Consider the following 25,153-nt stretch of genomic DNA (forward strand, 5'->3'; position numbering starts at 1 on the left):
ATTAAGACAACTGAGATCCTACAGTCTGACATGGGGATCATGTACAGTGTGACAAGCAACAATCGCAAAAGATTATTAAAAATCGCACAGTGTGAGCCTGGCTCTAGGTTGGGAACCGTTTCTTTAGGGCAGGGGTCGGCAAGTAAGTTTGGCATCGGCATTTTCGTCACTAGATGTCGGGCCAGAACATAGTGAAAGGATAATTTAAGAAAGTAATTATGAAAAATGCAACTAGAATTTCCTGTGACATACTGTTACATTGTCTTTTGTAACTGGTAGTGAGCTGTTACTCTGTGATAAATCCTGTAGGAGGACAGTCATTAACAATAAGACACATTTGTGTGGCGGTGTCAGGCAGAGTATGTGAGCGGAGTGGAGCATCAAAAATTTCCCTTCCGCGCTCCGAGCATTTAAGAATCACTCCGCTCCTGCTCTGCTCCTTGCTCACTGATATCAGTAACACCGCTCCACGTCTAAAGTATTTCAGTATGTTTGAAATATCACAGTTCATAAGGTATATTAAAAAAATAAAATAACAGTAGCATTTCAAAGTGGCGAACAGTGTGCAAACTTTTTTCCCACTCACTATGACAAGCTAATAACATGGTCATCAGCATTAAAAAGTATAATTGTGGTGCTAATTTTGTTTGTGATGAAAATAAGTAAGTTTTCGTCAGTTATTTTACCTACGGATCGATGCATTTCTTATAGATTCCTGCTCATTCGAAATTGGACACAAATGAAGTAGCAATGTAAGATTACATTTGTTTGAATGCATTATTGAGAGAGCTATTGCATGTGAATAAGTGTTGTTGTGCTTGTTTAAAAAGTAGCCTATCTAAAAGGAACAAAAAAATTCCTTGAGAACTATATAACCTTCCGCTCATGTCCATTGCCGTCATCATCATAGCCTTCACATTCTTTCTGATTTGAGTGATCCTTCTCTATCAAGCTAGCTAAATGTTTAACATGTGAATTCTTGCTAAATATGCAGTGATATTATGGGCTGTTGGCAAGAATTGTAGGCCTACTCGTGATGGAGCGGTGGTGGAGTGCTCTTGGAGCAAGTGAAAACCATGCCGCTCTGACTTTTAAAAAATCCGCTTCTCGTTCCATTCAAAATCACACCGCTCCACTCACATACTCTGATTGTGAGTAACTGTTGCTTTCATGACAGATCCATTTCAGAAACAGCCGCTATCAAAATAATCTGGCTGCGGGTCGCCTGTTGCCGACCACTGCTTTAGGGGGTCTGTTAAAACCCAATGGGCCTCATTTATCAATCTAACGTAGAAACGAACCCAGATCCGTGTGCATAAATCAACTTACGACAGAGTTCACGCAGGATTCATGAAACATTCGTATGCCGCCAATCTCATTGCACGAATGATCGCATATTGATAAATGTGGCGGCAGAAAATGATCGTCATTTTGAATATCATGCCCCTAAAAGCACTCCGGTTTAGAAGCCTCACTCTATAGTTTACGACACAGAGAAAATAAACCCGGCCAAATAGAGGAAGCAATCTTATTAAAGATAAATTGATTTTACTCCAAAAATACCCATTAACCTTGTAATTGCAAACAATAGGCTACATTAATTTATGTAATTTATATGTACAGTGCCCTCCAACAGTATTGGATCAGTAAAGACAAAATTGCTTAATGTATGATGACAGTAGCAGAATGAATTTGGAAGGGTAAAAAAACATCTTGCCTACCAATATTCAAGAAAATGCCACCAGATTCATTGTGAAGTGCTTCATATTGCATCTGGACGATGACCCAAAACACCCTGCCAGTTCAGTCAAGGAATTTATAAGGGCAAAGAAATGGAAAGTCTTAGATTGCCCAAGTCAATCTCCAGATTTAAATCCGATTGAACATGAATTTCAAAGGCAGAAACTCCCCAAAACAAGCAACAATTGGAATTGACCGCATTAAAGGCTGGAAAAAGTATTTCAAAGGATGAGGCTAAGAGTCTGGTGATGTCTATGGGTCACAGACTCACTACTGTGATTGTGGTCAAGGGATCTGCAACTATATAATAGCTTTTAATCTTTTATATCTGCCTCATGTTCAACTGTCCCCATACGTATGCTCACATCAATGAGTGCGGTGAACTTTAAAAGTGCTGTTCTTTTTATTTGGTAAAACATATGTGTTGAAACGGCTAATAATACAATGTGACATTATATATAGTTATAGCCTAATTATAGCCCATTTAGTCCCCCTCACTCTACAACAAATATTTTAAATTTAGCATTATTTAGAACAGAAGAATGAAAAATAAGTAGTTATAAATTTATATATTAAACTATAAAATTAAACGCAAAATAGGCTATAGTGGCATTAATTGTGCACAGCATACAAGCAAAACTGAAACGGCATTGGGCTCACGAGCCTGTCTCAGGTGGAGACGAGAGACTCCTGCTGTAGCTTTACCTGCTGGTGTGACTGTAGGACAATGTTTATTTAGGAAAAAACAAGTGATTTATACACTTTTTTTATATTGTATTTTGTAATATTGCCATTGTTTTATTTTTGTACTACATATTTTTTTTTCATCCTATATTTTGAGGAGGCACTGCCTTCCCTGGCCTCCTTGGAGGAAACACCCCTGGCACACATGCATTAATATATATGCACACATGTAAAGGAAGGTAGATTGGTCAGAGCTGATAGAAAGCTTGGAAATTAAAAGCTGGAGGGTTGCAAGATGGCAGGAAAGATACAGATATCTCAAATTCTAAGGCAAATTCTATTTGTTTTCATCTACTCAATGTTCTTTGTGGTAAACAAAGAACACAAGGATGTGACTTATAGTAAAACATTGTACATTAATCACAGGGAAGAAGAGTGGGGGACCATTTGTAAACCTGTTGTTGAGATGGATCAGGTTGATGATAAACACTGTTTGTCAGTTTGAAGGAAAGGCAGTGGTCGTTCACCCCACTCCACCTGAGTGACACACACTCCATCTCCTCTCGCTCCCGATCAGTGATCGCTGCTGCAGTCTGTCTGGCACGGCCATGTAATGAGAGAAATGAGAACTTTTAGAACAATTCTGTGAAGCGCTAGTGGCCTTAACCTGTTTGTTTATTCACTGTACAGCTTAGTAACCTAGCAAGCAGGAATAACATTTATGGATGTCATAGCAACTGTGATTTCCCCCTTTTTTCTCCAACATTTCCCTGTGACCGAGATAGTGAGCTTTCCTTCATCAAAGCACTTTTTAAAACCCATCGATGCTTCCTAAGAAAACACCATATGGAAAATGCTAATGCTAAAGTGAAAGAAAATGATGAAAGCCAGCCTTTTCTAATGCTGTTACTACACACAAAGGATCTTTTGAAGTAACTATATACTGCACTGAGCCTTATGCTTCCAAATGACTGACTAAAGATTGTGACTTTTTGTCTCTTTGTGTAGTACACGTTTGATTCTATTCTATTCTATTCTATTCTATTCTATTCTATTCTATTCTATTCTATTCTATTCTATTCTATTCTATCATTAGCAGCTAAGCCATGGAGTTATACACTAACAAACATGCTTTATATGTAATTCACATTAATATTTAGAAATCATATAGCGCATACAGGACACTATACCTTCTAATGTGAATGAGTAATGGTATTGACTAAGTTATACTGTTATACATTCACAAAATGAAAAATAAGAGTGTATTTTTTATGATTTATAAATATTAATAGGAATTCAATAAACAATTGTGCAGCTCAACACTGATCCCTGAAGTGTCAGGCAGACATCCTGTGTACTCTTTTGATTCAGATATCTTTGTTGCTTTTGTCAAAGTACTTTATAGATTAGTTTTCATTGTAATTAATCATCACAGTAGATTTAAAGCCCACCGCTTTCAGTCGATGATGCCGAAGCATAATTAAAATTAAATCCCTATTATGTGATGCTTCTGTATTTTTGCTAAGCTCCTTCTGGAAAAACTGTTTGGTCCACGAGTGGTTATTAGCTACTGTTGTAAATGACAAACAAGTTAGATGAAGTTCAGTGTATTATATTGGAGTACATAGCTGTTAATTAAAAATGGTGTATGCACATTTTGTCCTAAATAGATGTGCCTGCTTGTGCTTTCACGGCTTGTGCACCTTTCTCAAAGTGTCAAGGCTGCAAACCCCTGATGGAAGCATCTGTGTATAGTACCCAGCAAGGCTGCGGTTCAGCTATTCACACGCTCACTGTGTGGCGGTTTTCTGGCCTGTTCTGATGAATGGTTTCAATTATGCATTCAGATTGTACTGAAGAGCAATTTGGATGTTTAAGGAAAAAGCAATACAAGAGCACTAATAGTTTGGGTGCTGCAGTTAGGTGGTCATGTGAACCTTAACTATAACACAATATATTTTTAAGTTGTGCGGCAAAGTACAAAGGGATGCCATTCAAAACTATTTACTGAAGGAATGTTTTGGGTATGCACTGAGGTATGCATTTGTGAAAATATAAATTACTGCAGAAAATAAAAATTATTTTTGTCCATGCAGAATATAAAAAGATGATAGGGCTGGGCGATAAAATGATAACGATAATAATCGTGATTGAATTTTGCTTGAAATTACGAACAATAACAAGAGGTCAATAAATGTATGATAAATTGTTTATGCGCCAAAAGTGGAACTAAACAGTGTGACTCATTTAAACCGCGCCGCACGTATCATTTATCTGCTCGGCTCAAAGTTTAAATGGTAGTGCAGTACAAGCTTACTAGAGCAGATGTGTTTACCCGCTGATGAGTCTCAGTCACGAGATCCAATATGAAGCACTTGAATTCAGCAAAAAACACAAATTGACTGGCAACAACACAGTCAAAAGGCTTTTCAGTCTACAAATTGCCATAATTTACCATGGATTTACTGTAGTAACACTAACTGCACCATGGTATTGTGGCAGAAATGTGAGATATTCGTATGAAATTGTATTATATTATTAATTAGCAAAAAAATATATTTTTCGTTTAATCGGTTTTTTAAATGACGTCGATACGATATCGATTCTCATAAGCCGTGAATTGATCTTTTCTGGTATTTATTTCAGCAAATATTTAAAATCTGATTAATGTGAATCTAATCATTAGTCTTCTCCATTAGATGTCACCCTCTTATTTACCTTGTGCGATGCTACAACAGAAAGCCTGTCATTCATTCAGTGCTTATCATTTTGTTTACTTCACTTAGGCCTACTAAAGCGCGAACAACGCTCGTGGTGATTTCAGCCTCTGCAGTCAGAGGCATCATGCCTATACAAAGTGATGCCATGAGATTTTTGAGCCAAGTGGATTTTAAATGCGGCTTTCAAAAGACAAAAAATAGCCGAATAATATTTTCTATATTTGATACAACCACACCAGCATGATTAAATTGTTCAGCGTATCATGTCATCATCAGCTGCTAAATTCAAATCTGTGTTCGCTGGCTGGCGCTGTGCCAGAGATAGACGCGCTTGTACAGCGCTGCATTTTGACCAATCACACACGATGCTGTTGAGCTTATGAATGCAATGGCCAATCAGAGGTGTTCAGATGAGTTATCGCTAAAATGCAGATTTTTTCTTCTCTAGCTCGCTGACTGAATACCTCTTTCTGGTGAATTGTCTCGTTAGAAACAACAAAGTGCACGTGTGTATGTGTAGCAAATTTTAGCTCAAAAGGGAATTGTATATAAATAATTACAATTAATTATGATTAATTACAATTATTTATATCAGCTGACAGTAATAACTGTAGCAGGAATAAATTGCCATCAGCTAATCTGTTCTTCCAGCGAACATTCAGTGTAACTCTAAGAAAGGATATTTTCTTGGCCACAAAAAATACTTTCCTAAGTATTAATACATTAGAGCATGTAGTAAGGATCAAAAATCTTAAAGGGACATGAATTTGCAAGGCAGAATCAGAAACTTATGTAATTTGTGCACAAGAGTTTTATCAACTAAACATTAACGCAAACTAGTCTAACAAACAAACAAACAAACATACAATCACTCATGTATAGGGAAAGGGGCAAATGAGAGTTGATGGATGAAACCATCAGGAAACCAGAGAATAAAGTTATGAAAAGAGTCAGTTAACCACCTGAATAAAACCATCAGCGCCGTATATAACAGGGTCTATAACTTATACTAAACCTCTGTTTCGTTTAGTTAAATGTTATACTTGCATTGTCTTGGTTGTGACGAGTGTCCGGAATGCAGTCTCAGATGAAAGTCTTAATGGTTTCAAGGTTTTGGACTCCTGATCACGTTCTTCCGGGTTGAAGAGTGATGAATTCCAAAGATGTTCAAAGGTAGAAATGTTCTTCCCAGGTAGAAAGTGAAAAAGAGCTAAGAAAGAGATCTGCTGAGGCTTGAGGAGCTTTGGTTGAATGGAAAGTCAAGGCCGCAATGCCTGGCGCAAAACTTAAGGGTCCAGAAGAGTCCTAGCTCACATCCTCATCTTCTCAGAATCTAAAAGATCCGCAGACTGGAGGGGCGTCACTGATGTGAGAGCTTTATCTGCTATAGAGGTCACACCTCTGGGGAGTCAAATAGCCTATGGTGACTTTAACTTTTGGAGGGAAAGTTTACGACTCTTTGTCTCCATGTATGGTAATTTGCATATGAACTGGATTGGAAGTTGATATACAAACTATTAAAGATTCTTAGAACACTTATATGTTGCATAGGTATCGACATATACACTCTCAATTAGATCATCCGAAGACGAACTGATAGAGACCAAACATGGTATAAGTGAGGTAATATTAACTAGTGTTCTATCATAAGCATTCATAAAACAGTATACAATACACAAAAACATATACAAGAACAGTAATAATATACACAATGACCTGAAGATATGTGTGTTGATTCAAAGAAAGGTTTTTTCTATGAATTAATTAGAGAAGAGTCCATTTTTATGGCATAATGTGTCTTTCCTAAGGGGAAATGTTGCTCTGCCCGCATTCCTTTGAGCAATAAAACTAGTGTTATCAGATCGGTTGCCATGGAACCGGGGGCCTGGAGTCATTCACAGACATATTGGGACCCAGTATGTGTATTGGGTGAGGGGTCTGGGACTATTTGTTAATTTAATGACTGATTGATTTGTTACATCAAATGCAAAATCGTGTGTCTGATTGGTCCAAATGCATATGAATCTGTAAGATATTAATTTCACAGTGTAAACAGCTTCAGTGATTTTGATGGGAGTTTTTGAGTGTGCTTGAACTCTAGACAGTCAGTGAAAATGTTCTTTGATAATGTAAATGTTCTTTGCTCTCGTTCTGTACAATGAAATGTTATGATAAGTAGCCTAGCCTAACTTAAAATGTTTTATTTAACTTTCAATGTTGAATTCACATTAAATATAAAGTCAGTCGTATTAAAACTATGTTATGGCATGACGCCCATATCTGTTACTTAAGTGAACAGACATGTTTTTATGCATAGTTAATAGATTACATTATTAGATTACTTTGATCATCGCCCACTATAGATCAACTAACATAATGTTGAGAATCGAGATAATTCATGATATATTTAATGCGTTTGGGAAAGTTTAGAATAAAAAATTAAAAAATAAAACATAAGAACATAAGCGCTATTGTGGCTGCTGTGTGTCACATGATGACCCCCCCCCCCCAACTTGTGCCCCCTCAAAAGTAATGAGTGCATGACGCCCCTGTCTGCAGTCTCACTATATGATGATATGAACACACGAATATCATCTCCAGCTGCTCTGAGAGTCACTTAATTTGCATTTTACCGTTTTATTTGAGAAAACTACCCATATATATCAGTGATATGTTATGAAATCACATACACAGCAGCTGCAAGTTCTTCAAAGAAACCCGTCAAAATAAAGGTTTGGTGTAACGTGAAGAAACTGACAGAAATATATATGACTATTTAGCAATCTTAAGACTCAATGTAACAACAATGCTACTACTACTACTACTACTACTACTACTACTTTTTAATTCTAATAGTAATCATCTATTTTTGCAGCACTATGTTTGCCCAAAAATAAAGTTTAATTTTCAGTTGATTAGGATAAATTTAATTAATGTTTTATGCCTTCATCTTATTACCAGAAAAATTAAGAAAAACATTTTAGGGTGTTAATATTGTTTAAAAAAGGACCCTATACAAAAAAGACTCCTGGTTAACATGTATTAATGGATTGTGTTTAGTCACTATTAATGTGGACTTTCTCTACAATATTCACTCATCATGACAGTAAAATATGGCATTCTAAGTCAATCTACTGCAGTAGGCTATTTCCTCTCTCAGTCAGTAGAAAATGTGGTTAACACCCGGTCATGTATGAAAAAATAAATAAATAAAAAATACTGTCATTTACCATGAAAAAGTTTGAAAAATACAGTGATATAAATGTTTGGCCATACAGCCCAGCACTAGATGTTACTAATTTTGATAATAAACAAAAATTTACATCTGCATCCTATCTCAAGCTACTCCAAATGTCAACTCAAGCTACTGTCAAATGTGCAGCTTTAAGAGAGAAAAATTAAAAATATGATTAATATTGCAGCCTGCACTGCAAACTGTGCTGGAGATATGACTTGAAACAATATCACTTAGAACATGAACTAAGAAATTAATTTTCTATTACAATATTCATTTTGTTAAAGAAGAATGACTGGAAAAGTGTAAAGAACTTAAAAATGTGAAGTGTTTGTCTTAACGAGTAACAAGACCATAACGAGTAGTTTAAAACCACAATTAACTTTCTACAACTGACAACTGCCTTGTACCCCTTCAGGGGTCTTAGGACCCCAATTTGAAAAACCCCTGCTTTTAAACAGCTGTACAGCTCAGATAACATACTTTCCTTTTACAGAAAATAATAATAATAATAATTATTATTATTATTTTAATAAATGTAAGTGCTTAAAAAAAAGTAAACTTAATTTTTAATCCTTTAAACCTTCCAGACAACGTAATCCACTGTAAAAGCCTTACTCTAAATGCTCTATATACTTAACAAAAACAAATAGCAGACGCTAAATAATTTTCTGTGGTAATTGACGTTACACAACTAATGCTGCCAAGTGAGCTTCACTTCAGTTGAACCCAGAACATTTGTTTAATACCAAAGCAATATAGAATTAATTTGACATAAAATTGACAGCCCCATTTCTTATCATTCACATACTATTATCTGACAGTTTTGTGGGTGAGTGTGCTTTTTGCCTATATGCAGATGTATTCCATATACATTTTACTTTTAATTTATCCCAGTTTCTCATCCAGTGTCTGTCTGGTGGAGATACCTGTTAGCCTCGAGCCTAAATCCTCTCTCCTGTCCATCATTCTCTAACCTTCATTCTCGCTTTCTGCTTTTCCATTGTCTCTCTTTCTCTCACGCTCTGACAGCGGCTATCAATGAGCACCCCCTGGTTAAACCCCAGCCTCCCTGATGAGGTGCCCACTTGTTTGCTTATCCTTTGCTAAGCGGCTTGAGTTTTACGACACAACGTGAATAGAACGATGTTTGCTGCATTGTTAATGAGGGAGTGAGCAGAGAATGTGTTTGGCCGCTGAGTTTTGGCATGTTCCTCGCATTGTGTAAGCCGGGGTATTGGGAGCTTACGCCAATAGAATGCATTATGCCTGAGTCATTAGCAGCACTAGCCCTTGCTATGCAGGGGCGCAAGATAGGACTCAACAACGCTAATGCCTCATCTCACTTGCCACCGCAGCATTTATTGAGAGCGAAACATCAATTATTGTGCATTATTAATATTTAATATTAATTATTATTTCAAAAGCTTGGATGTCAGTGGTACCATGCTCCTAGTAAACCAGTGAAAGCTAGCGTTTAGTGTTCTCTGCTGAGAGTTTGAGCATGTATGTTTGGACAAACTTGGGTATGTCTGAAAAGTGTTGGTGTGTTGGAAACTGGGATATTGACCTTTTCTGACAAACAAATCAACAAAGATCACATTTTGTGCTGAACTATTAGTTCAATAGCTACTAATTTAATAGCTAGCTTAAGTGTTGCAAACCCGATGGCTCCTAAGTATAGGGCTGACTGACAGCTAGAATTCAATTATAGTGATTTAGAAGTCATCTCTCCAAAGGGCAAACTTGTGAGGAGATCATAGCACAACTGTTTTATTTAATGAGAAGATCTAGAGAATTCTGTCCTGATTGTGAATGGAAAGGGGACGTGGTGGGTGGAAAGATTAGATGCTTTTGTAAGTTAGTAAAATTTGCTTTCATGCTTCCCTGTGCTGTGAAAATATAAACAGCCGCATTGAAAGAAAAACAGGTAATATCTGTCAAGGCTCTGCTTCTAAGTGACTAAAGACATTAGGGCCTTGCTTTTATTATTTACAGTATCTGATAGTCTAGAGGGTCAGGGTTTTATTTATAAGGTGCAGAGAAAGATGCCTATCTGGATAGCGTTTACTTTCATGCAAAAATCATAGTGTGCTCTTTGGCTGATGATTTACTTGATGCTTAAAAAAATGATAAAAAGCCTAGTGCAGTTATTGCATGTTCCAATGGGGCAAACTGCTAAAGGTACCCAGTCAAACCTTGACCTGCTAGTCTGTGCAGTTCATTGAAGGAGAAATAAATGTGAACAATGAGAACATGTTGTCCTCTAAGGCCAGACTTGGTTGAGTCTGTCAAGGGTACTGTCTGCATTTTAAATATTATCTGACAAACCTTGTTGATACGGTATTTGTATATAATGTTTTTCCACACAGTATATGCGATTTATTAAGCTTTACCTTAACATATTAATTACAAATGAGAACAGGCTTGTGTGTAGAAACAATCTGTCAGAACAAATGGTAATTGCAATGTTAAGCATCCTATTACTCACAGGAGGCCACATGCAGAATGCAAAAACTAATTGACCTAATCTTTATTTTCAGTTTCTTCATGATCATTAGCTCACAAAAAGTAGCCAAGTCAGAATTGTTGTTTGTGTCTGCAACATTTGGTGTTTGAGATACACTAAACATACAAAAAACAAATATATGAATGAAAAAAATATTGGAAACATCACAATAACAGTATTTAAAATGCTATTTAAGTTATTTCTGAACATCATCGTTATTGGTCTAATGTTTTCACAGATATGCAGAAATATTCCCTTAGAAATTATCTCAATTTATACTTTCCCTTTGTCCTTCAAAAATGTAATTACCTTTTAATACTTTTATAAATAATGCATAGATTTGCCGTAGCAGTAGGATCAACTTTGCATAAAAAAGATTAGATTAAGAATTCCCATTTATGGACATAAAAGAATTGAAAGGGGATTATTGCAAGGTGTGTGCAATTATGAATTTGTGTGGTTTTATCCATAGTCTTACTGTACTTACAGGCAAAGAAGTCCCAGTAGAAGTAGAAGCGTTAGAAGTCTGACCTTTTGAAGTACACCATTGATTGCATTGATTTTAGAGAGTTGGCTCCATCGTAAGTGGAGGAAGAACGGAAGCAAAAATCAAAGCGTTAACGCCTCTTAAGTGTGTGTCGACCACAAAGCGCTGATATACAGAGATGTCACACTCTGACCATTTTGAAATCTGAAAGAAATTCTCCTGAAACCCTTGAGAAACTAATTGGCCCTCAAGTCTCCCACTCTGACTTGCACGTTGATATGGCTACGGTACATCGGCCATCAAACCGTGCCACGTACCTTTCACACTGTGAAAACAAATGAGCCGGGTCCAATCTGACTGCATTGGTTTGTAGCCTATTGTCGTGGTTTCTGGGGCTAATTTTGAGTTGATGTGTTCACAAAGACGCAGGGGACACGACATTTTTATGCAAGAGTAAGATGGCCGTGATAGGTAATTACTGAATTGCTTTAATAGAGAACGGTTGCTGGCAGGCAAGTAATGTGCTTGGCAATTGTAAACACCTGTCAAAGTGGCTGTGAGGGAAGACCTAGGTGGCCCACTCCTCCAGAATTTAGACTTCATTAATTGAAACCTGGAGGTTGCTGCTTCATATGCTGAGACGGACACCTGCTGCAGGAATAAGACTTTTGAAGGCTCATTAGTCTGCTATACTGAAACTATCTTCAGAGAGATCTCACCAGCCTCAAACATCTTAACTACTGCCATACTTCAGTTTGTATAATTAGATACACATATGAGATGTGAAGTCACTCCACATGATCTGCTAGGGTAGGAAAATGAATAATAAACTGATCCAAATATAACTTAATCTCTTGCAGGAGATGAAAACACACCAGGTTGGTTCTCTGCAGAGGATGATGGGAAGACAAAAGCTCAGTTTTGGTGTCCATTGCTGGCCTGTCGCATGCCTGCCTTCACCTCCAAAGGCCAGGAATGTAAGGTGAGAGACTTCCAGTTTGAGGTCCAAAAGCTAATGAGAAACTTTCCTTGAGTAAAGAAGTTTATAGTTAATTTCCCGAAGACAAAGTGCTTTTAGAAACTGTTGTATACCATTCAATAATTTTAGCTAGGAAATTAAAGTCTCACAGAAGCAACCTTCATGGGATGATCTTACAGGAACATTGCCAGGATCGTGGAATTACTAGGTGACATGGAAGCTTTCCAGTCACACTAGTAGGAGAGCAAGGTTGTGGATCAATAGGAGCTGTTAAGAGCGGCAAGCTCCTCATATATCAAATGGTCAACTCGAGTAAGAGACAGACTAAAATGGCTTCAGAGTCAGTCAAAAAGGAATTAAATCAATTTTACTGTCTGGAAGATGATAATTCGGGCTAGATTTTAAGACCTAACGAAGTTAGGTGACTTACCCGTGAATGGTGAATCTACTGTAGGTGCCAAATTACCACAGTCACCATGTGAGGGTGTTATAAAGTGATCATGCAATTACGTTAATGACTGTGGGACACCCAATAATAAATCAATCAGGCTGAATTAAATTAAGCTCATTGCAACCCAATAGATGGGAAGTCAAGGCTGTTGGTGAAATGGCTTGATCATGCGTTTTCTGCAGCAGCTTGGAGCGCTGACAAACAGATCGACGGGATACTTATGCCACATCATTGCTTTCCACAGCTGCTCAGGAGTTTTATTTATTTTTTAATTGTGTTAAGCTTTCTCTTGGCTCAAACTCTAGGGTGCCATTGCTTTGTGAAAACCTGCTGCAGTGTCTCAGTCACCTTTAACATGAATTGCTATCTGGGTTGGGGAAAATTTATTTGTGCTCTAAAATGCTACATAGTTCCTGGAAAACCTAGAAATATATTTTTGTGTTTTAAGTGTTCTTTCCAGGAATGGAAAATTCATAGAAATTCTTAAAAGTTAATTGACATTATTGATAATGGGAAATAATTGATCTGAAAGTGAGAGCATCCATCCATCCATCCATCCATCCATCCATCCATCCATCCATCCATCCATCTTCATCCAAATGTGTCAACCCTGTTTGAAATATTTGAGCACAATCCTGCCAGCAAGTATATAAGATCTACATGCCATCTAAAGGTAGTGTGAATTTGGTCTGGTTATGGATGGGTGGCTTGTGCATCTGTCTAGTTTACAAAAAAAGCAGTTTCTTGAAGAGGTGGGTGGAATTGTTAGGCGGAGGAGATAACCGTTATCAGGTCTTTCACTTCTGATGCGGATCATTTGGGGTCTCTCTGTCCCACCCCTAACCAGTCCACCGGACAATATCTGACCCACTTCTAAGCCTTGCAAAAATTCTGTTATACCACACAAAAAGGCACTCATTGTTCCTGAAATGCAATACTAAGTCAAGGGCTGTTCTGTTCAAATGCATACACTTGCATTTATCGAGGCCTATCCTGTATTATAAGGTAAAACGTTCCTTGTTTGAGCTTCATGTCAAATTATGTCATTTTAGCCAGTCAGAAAATATATCCATCTTCATCCTTCTGTGCTCCATTTTTTTTTTTGTTTTTTTTTATTTGGATAGTTGAGAGATATCAAGGTCATGAAAAGGGTGGAATGTGATTGACAAACAACACAAGGCAGATTCGAGCTTGCATTCAGGCTAGAACTATAAAGTTCATTAACTTGTAGAATTGTGCATTCCTGGAGATTTGGACTTTGGTTTTATCATGTTTTCCAACAAGGTAGCGTTCACGTGGATGATACAGAAGCCTTAACGTGCTAAAAACCCTGCGCTACAAATCTACTTCAGCTGTAAAAGCTGTATGCTAGAAGTACCGAGAAGTATAAAGAGGTCTCGTGGGAAGAGAAAGAAACAGAATCTGTTTCCTGATGAAGCATTAGGATGGAGAGAAGATGGCTCTTATTTGAGAGTGTTTTTTAATACCGTGGAGATTCCATACCGGGTGCTTTGAAGTGTGGGAAGACAAGCTGGAAAAATGATTTTTTTTTGGATGTATCAAGTTTGGCTGTTTTCCTTTTTGGGATTAACACAAGGGGGGGGCTTAAACCCATGTCATGGTTCTGTCCACTGAAGTGTACTTACTAGAAACTAGGGCCTTCTCTAGCTTATTGTTGTGGATATGTGCCCAGTATACTTAACTTTGTTTGAAGTTGTTAGTTTGTCACTCATGCTTGTGTTTTGATTGTCAGTAGCCACTCAGGATTTTAAAAAGCAGCTTTCGGGCCTCAAGAAATAAGCTTAACGCATCACTGATCTTAAGCACAAACCATCGTTGGTTTGTTTGCATGTAGATTCGTCCAATTTGCTGGCCATGTGTTGTGCCTGTGAAGTGTAGAATACATTTGCAAACAGTTTGTAAGGGGTTTTTATATCCTTTTATGTTATTTTAAAAGCATCGTCATGGTAAGTTCAATTTACATTTACATCAGTTTACATCATCATAATTGTAACAGTACATTCTTCCACCGTAAATGTTTCTGTTGATTCAATGCAGATGTATGAATGCAAAGAGAATCTGTACTTTTTTGTTACTTACATAGTATATATGAAAATATATTCTATGATATGTATATATTATTTATTATTTTTAAAAGTAATTTTTATATTTTATAAATGGGAAAATTCAGCTGCCACTGTGGTTGGTGGGCAAAAAGTAAATTTCCCACTTGGGTTGCACCCTTCAGATGAGGTTTGATATCCAGTATATAGAGTTTTGCGTGTTTTACAGTACGTTCTGACATGGTCTGGATGTACTGGTTTTGTTTCCTGTCTACATTCCATCAGTACTGCTAGCGTACTGTTGCTTGAGAGTGAACCAATTGCAGTCAAATAACTAATATGCTGGCTGCAGAACTCTATGATTGACTGTTGACTGCTGATGAGATGGCACTATGATATCTCTTACTATAGTGAATGTGTGGATGGAGTCTATTTATAGCACCATTTGACAGATATATGACACCAATGACCAATTTGAAACTGTTACAGCAGGAAGAGGAAGAAAAAAAGATAAAACTTACATCTCAAGCTGATGCTCAACACATAAGACCAAGACAGAAAGCACATGAAATATAGATCAGAAATGTCTTGGAGAAAGGTGCCCTTCCCCTTACATGGCAGCCCTCTGTCATTCTACTTTTTTCTCCATTGTTTTTTGTCAGCATGGATTTTTTACCCCATAAAATCAGACAAGGTTATGCCTTCCGCAATCTTTTCTGTGCATATATGAGGCTTGCATTTTCCCCCTCTCTGCTTCCTTTCGATCCCTCTGTGAGTTCTGCATTTCATCTTCCTCCTCGTCTGTGAAGAAAAGAGGCCACAGCATGGATTAAAAGCTTTTTCCTTCACATCTCCACTGGACTGCTGTGACACTTTTTCTCCTATGCTGCAATATATCCTGCAAGCAAATACAAACACGTATACAGTATATTGAGCTGCATTTTAAAACCCATAACCCGACTTACAGCTAAATCCAGGAGGCTTCATCGAGGCTTTGCTATTAATTGCTGATAGCTTAACCTCATCTTCATCTGCCCCTTCATCTCCAAGGATCAGTGTAATTAATTAAGAGCCCTTTTGTTTTTTTTACTCAAATAGCTTTGCCCTAATCTGTCACTTGTTCATCTGCAGAGTTCAAGCAGGGCCGAACGCATTGGGCCCTCAACACATTTGGATTATGTTGGACAGAAAGTGTAAATCTGATTTCCTTTTCTCTGTCAAGATCACAGAGGACCTGTCAAAAATGATGATATAAACTCGCCTTCTCAGTCACGGCTGCAAATTGCTGCACTCAGCGGAAGCTCCCAGGATGCAACTGGAGCTTGTCACTGTCCATTGTGAAGTTTGGTGACAGGAAAAGTCTCAATCTTTTGTTCTGAGGGTAACTTTGGTCATGTCTGGTGTTTAATAGTACAACTTTCAAAAGTAAAGAGTGTCGCTCTTGACAGGAATAATATTTTGAACAGGCAACAGAGCATTTCTAACAGAAGAAACAAAAAATGTAAAGACATAATTCACCCAAAATGAATTCTATCAGTTTCATGACTTCATGTTGTTCCAAACCTGTATGATTTAATTTCTTCTGTAGAACACAAATATTTGAAGAATATTTTGAATGGGGAAAGTCAATGGGGTACAGGGCTATGGAAGCATATGTGTAGCAAAATTCTATTTGCAATGTAATATGCAAAATGGCAATGCAATATGTAAAATGGCAATGCATTTCTGTATTTAAATTTACATTTTCCCATACCATATGTGCAACATTTAGTGCAAAATGAAACTGAAAATTCAATTACATAATTTAAATTTGCCATTTTCTACACTAGTTTTAATATGCAAATTAAAAACATATTTTAAAGCTTTATATGTTGCAAAATTAAAATTAAAATGTATTACCTAAATCGATTAGATATGTTTAACATGTCCAAGCAAAAACTGTAGCAAAATTATCATTTAAATGCTGTTTTTACTAAATGCATTTAGATTTAGGGGTTAGACCCCTAAATCTAAATGCATCAATCCGAGTGTAAACGGTGAGAGATGTTCAGGCAGGTGAAAAGCGTTTGGTTAATGGTGAATATTGATCTTTGGTGTGTCCTGTTGCCGAGACCCACCTTGATGTAATGATTGATAGCTAGGCTCGGCTCGGAATGCATTTTCAAATCCACAATGACTTAAACTATATTCATCGCAGGGTATTTAATCAAAATGCAATTGACGTCATTTATGTAAGTATCAATGCATTTAAGAAAAAATAAAATACATTTAAATCTTTAATATGTGACCCTGGACAACAAAACCAGTATTAAGTGTCAATTTTCTTTAATTAAGATGTATACAACATCTGAAAGCTGAATAAATAAGCTTTTCATTGATGTATGGTTTGTTAGGATAGGACAATATTTGGCCGAGATACAACTATTTGAAATCTGGAATCTGAGGGTGCAAAAAAATCTAAATATTGAGCAAATCACCTTTAAAGTTGTCCAAATGAAGTTCTTAGTAATGCATATTGCTAATCAAAAATTACGTTTTTATATATTTACAGTAGGAAATTTATAAAATATCTTCATGGAAAATGATCTTTACTTAATATCCTAATGATTTTTGGCATAAAAGAAAAATCTATAATTTTGGCACATACAATGTATTTTTGGCTATTGCTACCAATATACCTCAGCGACTTAAGACTGGTTTTGTGGTCCAGGGTCACATGTGTGCTGTCAGTCTAAACCTCTGGAAATGGAGTTTCTCAGTCTCATTGACTCATTCAATATGGTTCAGTGGGTGAAAGATCCTACACATACACACAGACATACTTTGGACTTGGTTCTCTCTCACGGTTTTTCTATTACTGATGCTCAGGTTTTTGATACTTTGCTCTCAGATCATATGCCTGTATTATATACGTTGCCTTTCTCTCAGCTAAGTTCAAGCATTACTCCTACTGTACAACTGACTCGTTCCTTTTCTTCCCAATTGTGTGATGACTTCACAAACACATTTAACACGGTGTGCTTGTCTCTGTCCCTGGAGTAATTTTTACCTGACTTGGATGCTGAACAGCATCTTAGTCTGTTTAATGCTGCCTGCTCAGAGGTTTTGAATACCACTGCGCCTCTTAAACCTAAGAAGTCAAAACCTAAAACTGAACCATGGCTCAATGATAACATCTGCTCTCTGAGGCAAGCTTGTAGAAGAGCTGAACGAAAATGGAAAAAGGACAAATTGCAAATTTCATATGAAATGCTTTAAAGTCTCTTTTGCTACTTTTCAGAAAGCAGTGAAATCCGCTAAATCTAAGAATGTTTCTAATTTAATTGCCAAGAATCATCATAGCTCTAAAGCCTTATTTTCTGTTATAAATTCTGTGTTAAATCATCCTGTAATTGTGATTTCAAATCACATTTACATTACTACTCTGAGATCTCAGTTTGCAACCACTTGCTAATGTTTCACCTGAATTTTGCTGCTCTTCAGCCATATGGAGTGATTTTGATCCAGTTTCTCTCCAGTCTCTCAAAGAAACTATCAACCATTTGAAACCGTCTTTTTGCTCTCATGATGTTCTCCCTCCACATATTTTAAAAAATTTTTCGATTTGGTTGGACCTAGTTTGGTGTCGTTTCTGAATAAATGTCTAGTTTCAGGGACTATACCTGATAGCCTCTGCTACTGTGACACCTCTTCTTAAGAAACCTTCTCTTGATGCTAGTAATTTTAATAATTTTCGACCCATCTCAAATCTTCAGTTTATTACAAAAGCACTGGAGAAAACTGTGTTTATTCAGCTACAGTCTTTCCTAAGTGCAAATCATATTTTTGAAACCTTCCAGTCTGGTTTTAAGCCTCTGCATAGCACAGAGTCTGCTTTATTACGGGTCCTTAATGATACTTTGTTGGCGACTGTTAGACTTAACCCCGGCTTTTGATACAGTTGATCATAAAACTCTTTTATTTCGACTAGAATATTTTGTGGGCATCCAGGGAACTGTTCTTATCTGGTTCAAATCATATTTAACAAATAGAAGTTTCTCTGTCAAATTGGGTAATTTTTCTTCATTGCCTGCTAAATTTTCCTGTGGAGTGCCGCAGAGTTCTATTCTCGCACCCATTCTTTTTTCTTTGTATTTGCTTCCTTTGGGCTCTATTTTCAGAAAGCATGGTGTATCATTTCACTGCTATACAGATTATACCCAAATTTATCTACCCCTGAAACTAAATAAACATGCTGCTCTGGAATCTCTTGTTGCATGCCTGGATGAAGTGAAAACTATCGATCTAGACTACCTTGCTCCTTTTACTTCTTCCTGTATTAAGAACCTAGGTGTTTTCTGGCATCAGAGTCTTAAACTTGATAAAAAAAATAAATGAGGTTATTAGTTCCTGTTTTTAGAAGAATTTTAGAAAACCCGCCAGAAGCTCCTTGACTGGCTGACCATAAATATTCCCTTACCTTATCAATATTTTCTATAGTCATAACCGTCCAGATAGGCTCTTGCGAGCAGCCCAGGGTTTTTCACAGCGCTGCAGTATGCAGCAAACAGCCCACTAGCACAGTGACAAATCTGTTATGGGCTTGCCTCAGGGTTGTGACCAGGATGTACCACATTATGCTATGTGAATAGCCCATGGCAGCAAGGCTATCATAGCATCTGTGTGGAGATCTTGTTCTACGAAAGGCCAATTCGGTAATAAGCCCGGATGCCTTTCTGGCTTTGTGCTATAGACCATTTGTTTCCCCTCCAGTCATGAGAGCCATATTAGATCGTAATGATATCTCAGGTGAACTTGAGATATCGCAAGGCTATCAGAAATGGTGTAAATAGAGGAATTAGGGCTTATTATGATATAAAGAAATGTGGTGTAGTAAGCAACACCGAAAATGCCTTTTTACTTAGAGCATCGGCAGTAAAATGATCTCTAATTTATGAGGAGTATTACAAAACAGACAGAAAGGGCTCCTTTTATCCTGTTAAAGTGATAGTTAACCTCGCAAAATGAACATTTTGTCATATTGTACTCATCCTTTGATTTTTGTCCATATAATGAGAGGACCCAATGTCCTTTTGGAAGCCACTACCTTTCATTGAATGGACAACAGTGAAAACATTCTTTGAAAAGGACAGGTTTGGAATAACATGACTAATTTTTCAGTTTGGAATAACTATACCTCTATTCTCTGCAGAATAATACCAGTGAATGAGATGGTTCCCTTAACCATATGTCAGATTTTCCTGTTTGACACCACAGAGGTTTGACGTGGCATCCATATTGTAGACTTTATCCAGCAGTAGAGGGCAGTGTGGATCTGTTGTTCTTGTGTTGGAGGTGGCATTGCAGCTTTACAGTTATGTGCTAATTATTGGAAATCATCAGTGCTCTTGCGGAGCCTTTAAAACAAGCAGTCACTGTCTTGTCCTCCACCTTGTTTCCTCACGCCCCCTCTGTTTTTATGGAGAAAACCAAGGGCAGGGACTAATATAACCACAAGGCAGCGATGCTTAGCGGGCACAAAATGTGCTAATTTAAACGTCAATGCTTCCTGTGATATACTTTCAGTGAAATATAGGAATGTTTTGAGAGCAATAGTTTAATGAGAGGAAACAAAACAGCCTCAATCTTGGAGTAAATCTGGTATTCGTATTTCTTTGAACTGCCTTTTCTCGGCTAATTGTGCTGTCAGTCTTCTTCAACCGATCACCCCACATGGGCCATTGCAAATTAAACAGCGGTCGCACTAGCACATCAACATTAAAGCGCTTTGCATGCTCGCTGCAATATAAACTTGGCCTTCGTGGGGAACCCGAAGAGACCTGGATCATTGTGTCTTCTGCTTAAATGTGGTTCATTAGCATTCCACTGCCATTAATGTGGATTCGTCTCCACCTTAACTGTCTCCCAAGGCTTATAAGGCAAAGTGTACTGGAATTGAAAGTGAAGCAGGAGATTTGGTTATCTAACGTTACCACTCCCTTGTCAGCACCTGATTAGTAGTTGTTTCTTGTAATTATCATGATCATTCAGAGAATTTTAAGCAGTTTTTCCAGGGGCACAGCTGTGCAGGATAAAGGGGTGTAGCTTTAAGTGGAGCTTAAAGCCTGGGATACGTTCCTTGAGCCAGCATGGCAGCTTGGTGACAGTGCCTGCCGCTCAGCGCAGTAGGGATTTGAGAACCTTTTGTTCTGTGTTCCATGTCATCTGATCAAGGGGATTAAAGATACCCTCCCATCACACCCCTCTGTGTTCCCTTGCTATGGCACCCTCCAATTAGATCCTGAGGGCTGGCGGAGATTGTGGTGGCTCACCACTTTTCCCCGTGCACGTGTTCTGCTTGGTAGAGAGAGAAAGGCAGCGATAGATATGGAGACAGAGAGGTTTAGAGGCTTTATATTCTCCAGACAACTCTTGGCTTCTACTCGTATTTTCAAACCTATTATTTGCAGGACAGTCCATCGCTTTCATCTCAACGACTCTGGGATTGTCGCGCCGTGTCAGAGAAGTTGTGCCAAGGGGGATGAAGAGACATGTTGGATTCTCATCGCATTAGCTGGATGCATCACAAAGTGCAGAGTGACTGAGCAGGACATAAGGAGGGAAATATCAATGCCCACATGAATATGAATGTTGTTTAGTGATATCCTGCCAATGTCAGATGGTAATGTGGTACACTGATATGCTAAATAACTCGCAATGCTATCCTGCCTAGCATTAATGTGAAATTTTCATCAGTTGTCACCAGAACCAGAGCGTCTTGGTTAAAAGCACATGAGTTAAAAGAATAGTTCTCCCACAAATTGATAACTTTGAAAATTTATAAAAATAATTTGAAAAGACTTGAACTGAGTCACTTCCCTCATGAATGTGCCAAAGAGAGCTAGGGCAGATATTAAGATTTTTAAAAAATTATATTGTTTTTTTTGGAGCTTGACAGTCCAAGTCTTCAATTACTTCCAATATATATAAAAAATAATGGCCAAATTATTCATCAAAAAAACAAAAACAAAAAAAAAATACAGGTTTGGAACAGTATTTGGAACAGAGAGAGAAAATTATAACAGGATTTGCTTTCCGAGGTGAACTGTTCTTTGCAATTTACGTATGTTATTCAATAGCTCAGCCATATGTTTGACCCCAGGCCATGATCCAGCTCATGAACCCGACACCAAGTAACTCGAGGGCTAAAATTTGAGAGGTCTTATACTTCTGCTCACATTACTCTAAATATTCTATGCAAAATGCGTAACAGATAGCACAGCAGGTTGACACTTTGATCTTTGCTTATCTTGGTCCGTGAAATTTAAATGATTGGATTTCATCCAGCTCATGAAATCGTAACTTTTGCGGCTCATTTCAGCTTTGATCCTTTCGTCCATTTGCGTTAGAGTCACCAAGGGATATTGGAAAACAACTGGCAAACAGTGGCATTGTCATTGCCTATGAAACAGCACAATTGTTTCAGAGGGAGGGACTTGGGCGATTTATACTAATTTAGTCACATTGAGGGCTAAACTGCCACAAACTCTCTAGCTCTTCAGTCCTGCCGTCCTGTCACCAGTCCTTTTCCCCATGTGTATTGAATTCCTATAGGCTAATCCACTCCCGTTTCCCTCTTCCTAATCCTGCAATGTAGCAGAATGCTAAACATACTCATGTCAGCCTTGCATTATGCCTCCACACCACGAGGATTAGCGGAAATGCTATGATACAGCATGACCTCTGGACTAGCACTGAATTAGCCTGTGTCAAACAAATACAAATGCAGTTTGCTTCTCAAGCTGCAATCAGGTTAGCATTGGCGCTTTGTTGTTTCCCTATCTTGGCTCTCTCTGCTTCTACCTTGAGGCTAAGAGTGAAGAAGAAGTGGTAAAGAGGACCTTGAAGCCTGGCAATTATCAGTTAATAACCAACAGAAGAGTTCTCTTAGTGTTTGTTAGCGTGTGGGAGCCGCCTGTGATACTGTTGTCAGGAGGATTGGAGATTTTTTTCATCAGAGTGGAGTGCCACTTTGCTGCAGTGACTCAGACTAGACTTTTTATTCGGTTTGCTGCACTCAATGTTAACCAAACTTTGCAGATTAAATGCTAACCATATTTGATTTAATGATAGTGTTGTAGAGCCCTAGCTAAGTGTTGCAATGTGTGTGTTGGAGTTACGTATATACAATTTACTAGTGTTGCTTTCCTCAACGAAAATTATGAATGAATATCGTCATCAACGAACCTTTATCACATAATGAAAACGAGACTAGATGCAACGTAAATGCTGGTCACAATGACTATAATTAAATGTATAATGCAATATTGTTGACGAATAAAAATGAGACTGTGGTTTACAAAATAAAAACTATGCTAAAATGTCTCTTCATTTTCTCGGCCGAGGTTCCAAGCGAGCTGTACCGTTACTAAAACGTGACATATAAACCCTGCTGATCACTGATTTGCCGGAGAAAATCGTCACTGCCTGCTTCATTTGAACTTGCGGCAGGAGACACAACAAACCCGCTAGATTTAAATCAGCACAGCCAGCGAAGGATCGAACGCAACTGTTTTGAATGAGCGCAGCTTTCTTTTAACAACCAAAAAATGTCTGTTTCGTTGTCGGTTGAGGAAGTACAGACTGTCCTCTCATGATAGCCGAGGAGCGGATCCAGCGAAAGCTTAATGGAGCGACGCGGAATTTAAAGGTTTTTCAGGAGTCACGGCAGTAGAGGCGGCCAACACTCTAAAGCAGTACTAAACTGCAGTGGAAACGCGAACCGAGCCGAACTGAGCCATTCCGTGCCGTTCTGAACCGTGCCGAGCCGAGTCGTAACATGCAGTGGAAAAGCACCAAAAGTTAAGTCTGACACAGAGAAAGGGACCGATGGCCGGCCAGCCGGGGTTCGTCTTTGGGAAATGTGTGTGTAGGCTATTTCTAACATGTTTGGTTGGTAAAATAAATGTTGTAAATTCAAATCAGAGCATCTTCCGTGTCTGGAATGGATGTATTCTTGAGTCTATAAGGTAACAATACGAGAGTTTAACAGAATTACCAGCCCGAGTCCGTCCTGAGCCCGTCTTTTTCCCCTTCTCCCTAATCAGATTATACTGTTTCAGCTATAATAGTTCAGTTTTGTATGTAATGGCAAAGTGATTATATATATCATTTAGTTTTTTTTATTAAGTTAATTTAGAAAAACGTTTGGAGCATTTTTTTGTTTGTTAAATACGTTTTTTTTCTTTCTTAAAGTAACGACCAAGCGGCCAGCGGCAGACCGGCAGGCTGATCATAGCCATGTTTGATCAATTTAGCCTTCTCAAATCATCACGACTTGCCTAAAATAAAATCTATAGTTATACAAAAACCTAGATAAATGTGCGCTACATCCTAGTTTGTGCGGAGAGTGGAAGCTAAAGTGCAGGACATGGAGGCACCAGTGCAATCAATTCAATTTTTTTCAATGGAAACAACTTACGCCGTCATTTTTGCTCATAAAAGTAAGAGTAATACATCATTCGTAACTGTAAAGGGTCTACTTTTATTTGTGTGCACTCACAATATCAACAAAACTTTTAATAAAATATATAAAATAATTTATAATTTATAAATTAAAGAAAAAAAAATTACGCACCATCTTGTCTTGAACAGGAGCGCTTCACAAAAATGAAACGAAAGTCAGCGAATACATGCCTCACAGACATAGATAAATATATCTATAGAAAGCTTTAAATGACTAAACGAAATAAATAAAAACGAAAACAAAAACTCTTTCATTATATTTCATAATCCGTGAAGATGCACTTTTCTCTAAAGGCGCGTCTAATGAGGAGATGGCGAATCAGGATCATTATCTTCATCTTTGCAACACTGACACAAAAGTTTTTTAGTAAATAATTCAAATATATCCTTGCTATTTCCCCCATTACATTCATAGTAATTACTTTTGCTGGGGCTTTGCAGCAAGCTTCAGCCTATTGCATGCATTTGAACGCAGAACTCTTCAGCTGCGCTGACGGCACTCGCTGCTGCTGTTAGACACCAAACACCGTCGAGTCGCTCTTGACAGTCGCGGCACGGTCTGGTGTTGTTTCCACCAGCGCAGCAATTTTTTTCATCACTAATTGATGGATGTTTAAAATATAAAAATAAGGAGAAGCCTAAAACAGGCCCAAGGCCAGTCGGGGCCGGGCCGAAATGCAGGGCACTAGCGTTCTCCTCGGTAGAAATCACGTTTCCCCCTCGGGGGCCCCCCCCCATCGTCGGGCCCTTAGAATCGTAATAACTCGACCCTTATGGCGCC

General features: G+C 38.0%; 1 protein-coding gene across 2 annotated transcripts in view; it reads left to right on the top strand.

Annotated features, from left to right (window-relative positions):
• LOC306854714 (rho guanine nucleotide exchange factor 10-like protein) overlaps window positions 1-25,153 on the top strand; it is a 143,636-nt gene that overhangs the window by 72,395 nt on the left and 46,088 nt on the right. For both annotated transcript variants that reach the window (XM_079392948.1, XM_079392949.1), the window contains one exon: window positions 12,236-12,357. In XM_079392948.1, coding sequence (XP_079249074.1) covers window positions 12,236-12,357 — 122 coding nt within the window. The remainder of the gene's footprint in view (window positions 1-12,235; window positions 12,358-25,153) is intronic.

The sequence above is a fragment of the Barbus barbus genome (genome assembly GCF_936440315.1).
Source record: "Barbus barbus genome assembly, chromosome: 35".
NCBI lineage: Eukaryota > Metazoa > Chordata > Actinopteri > Cypriniformes > Cyprinidae > Barbus > Barbus barbus.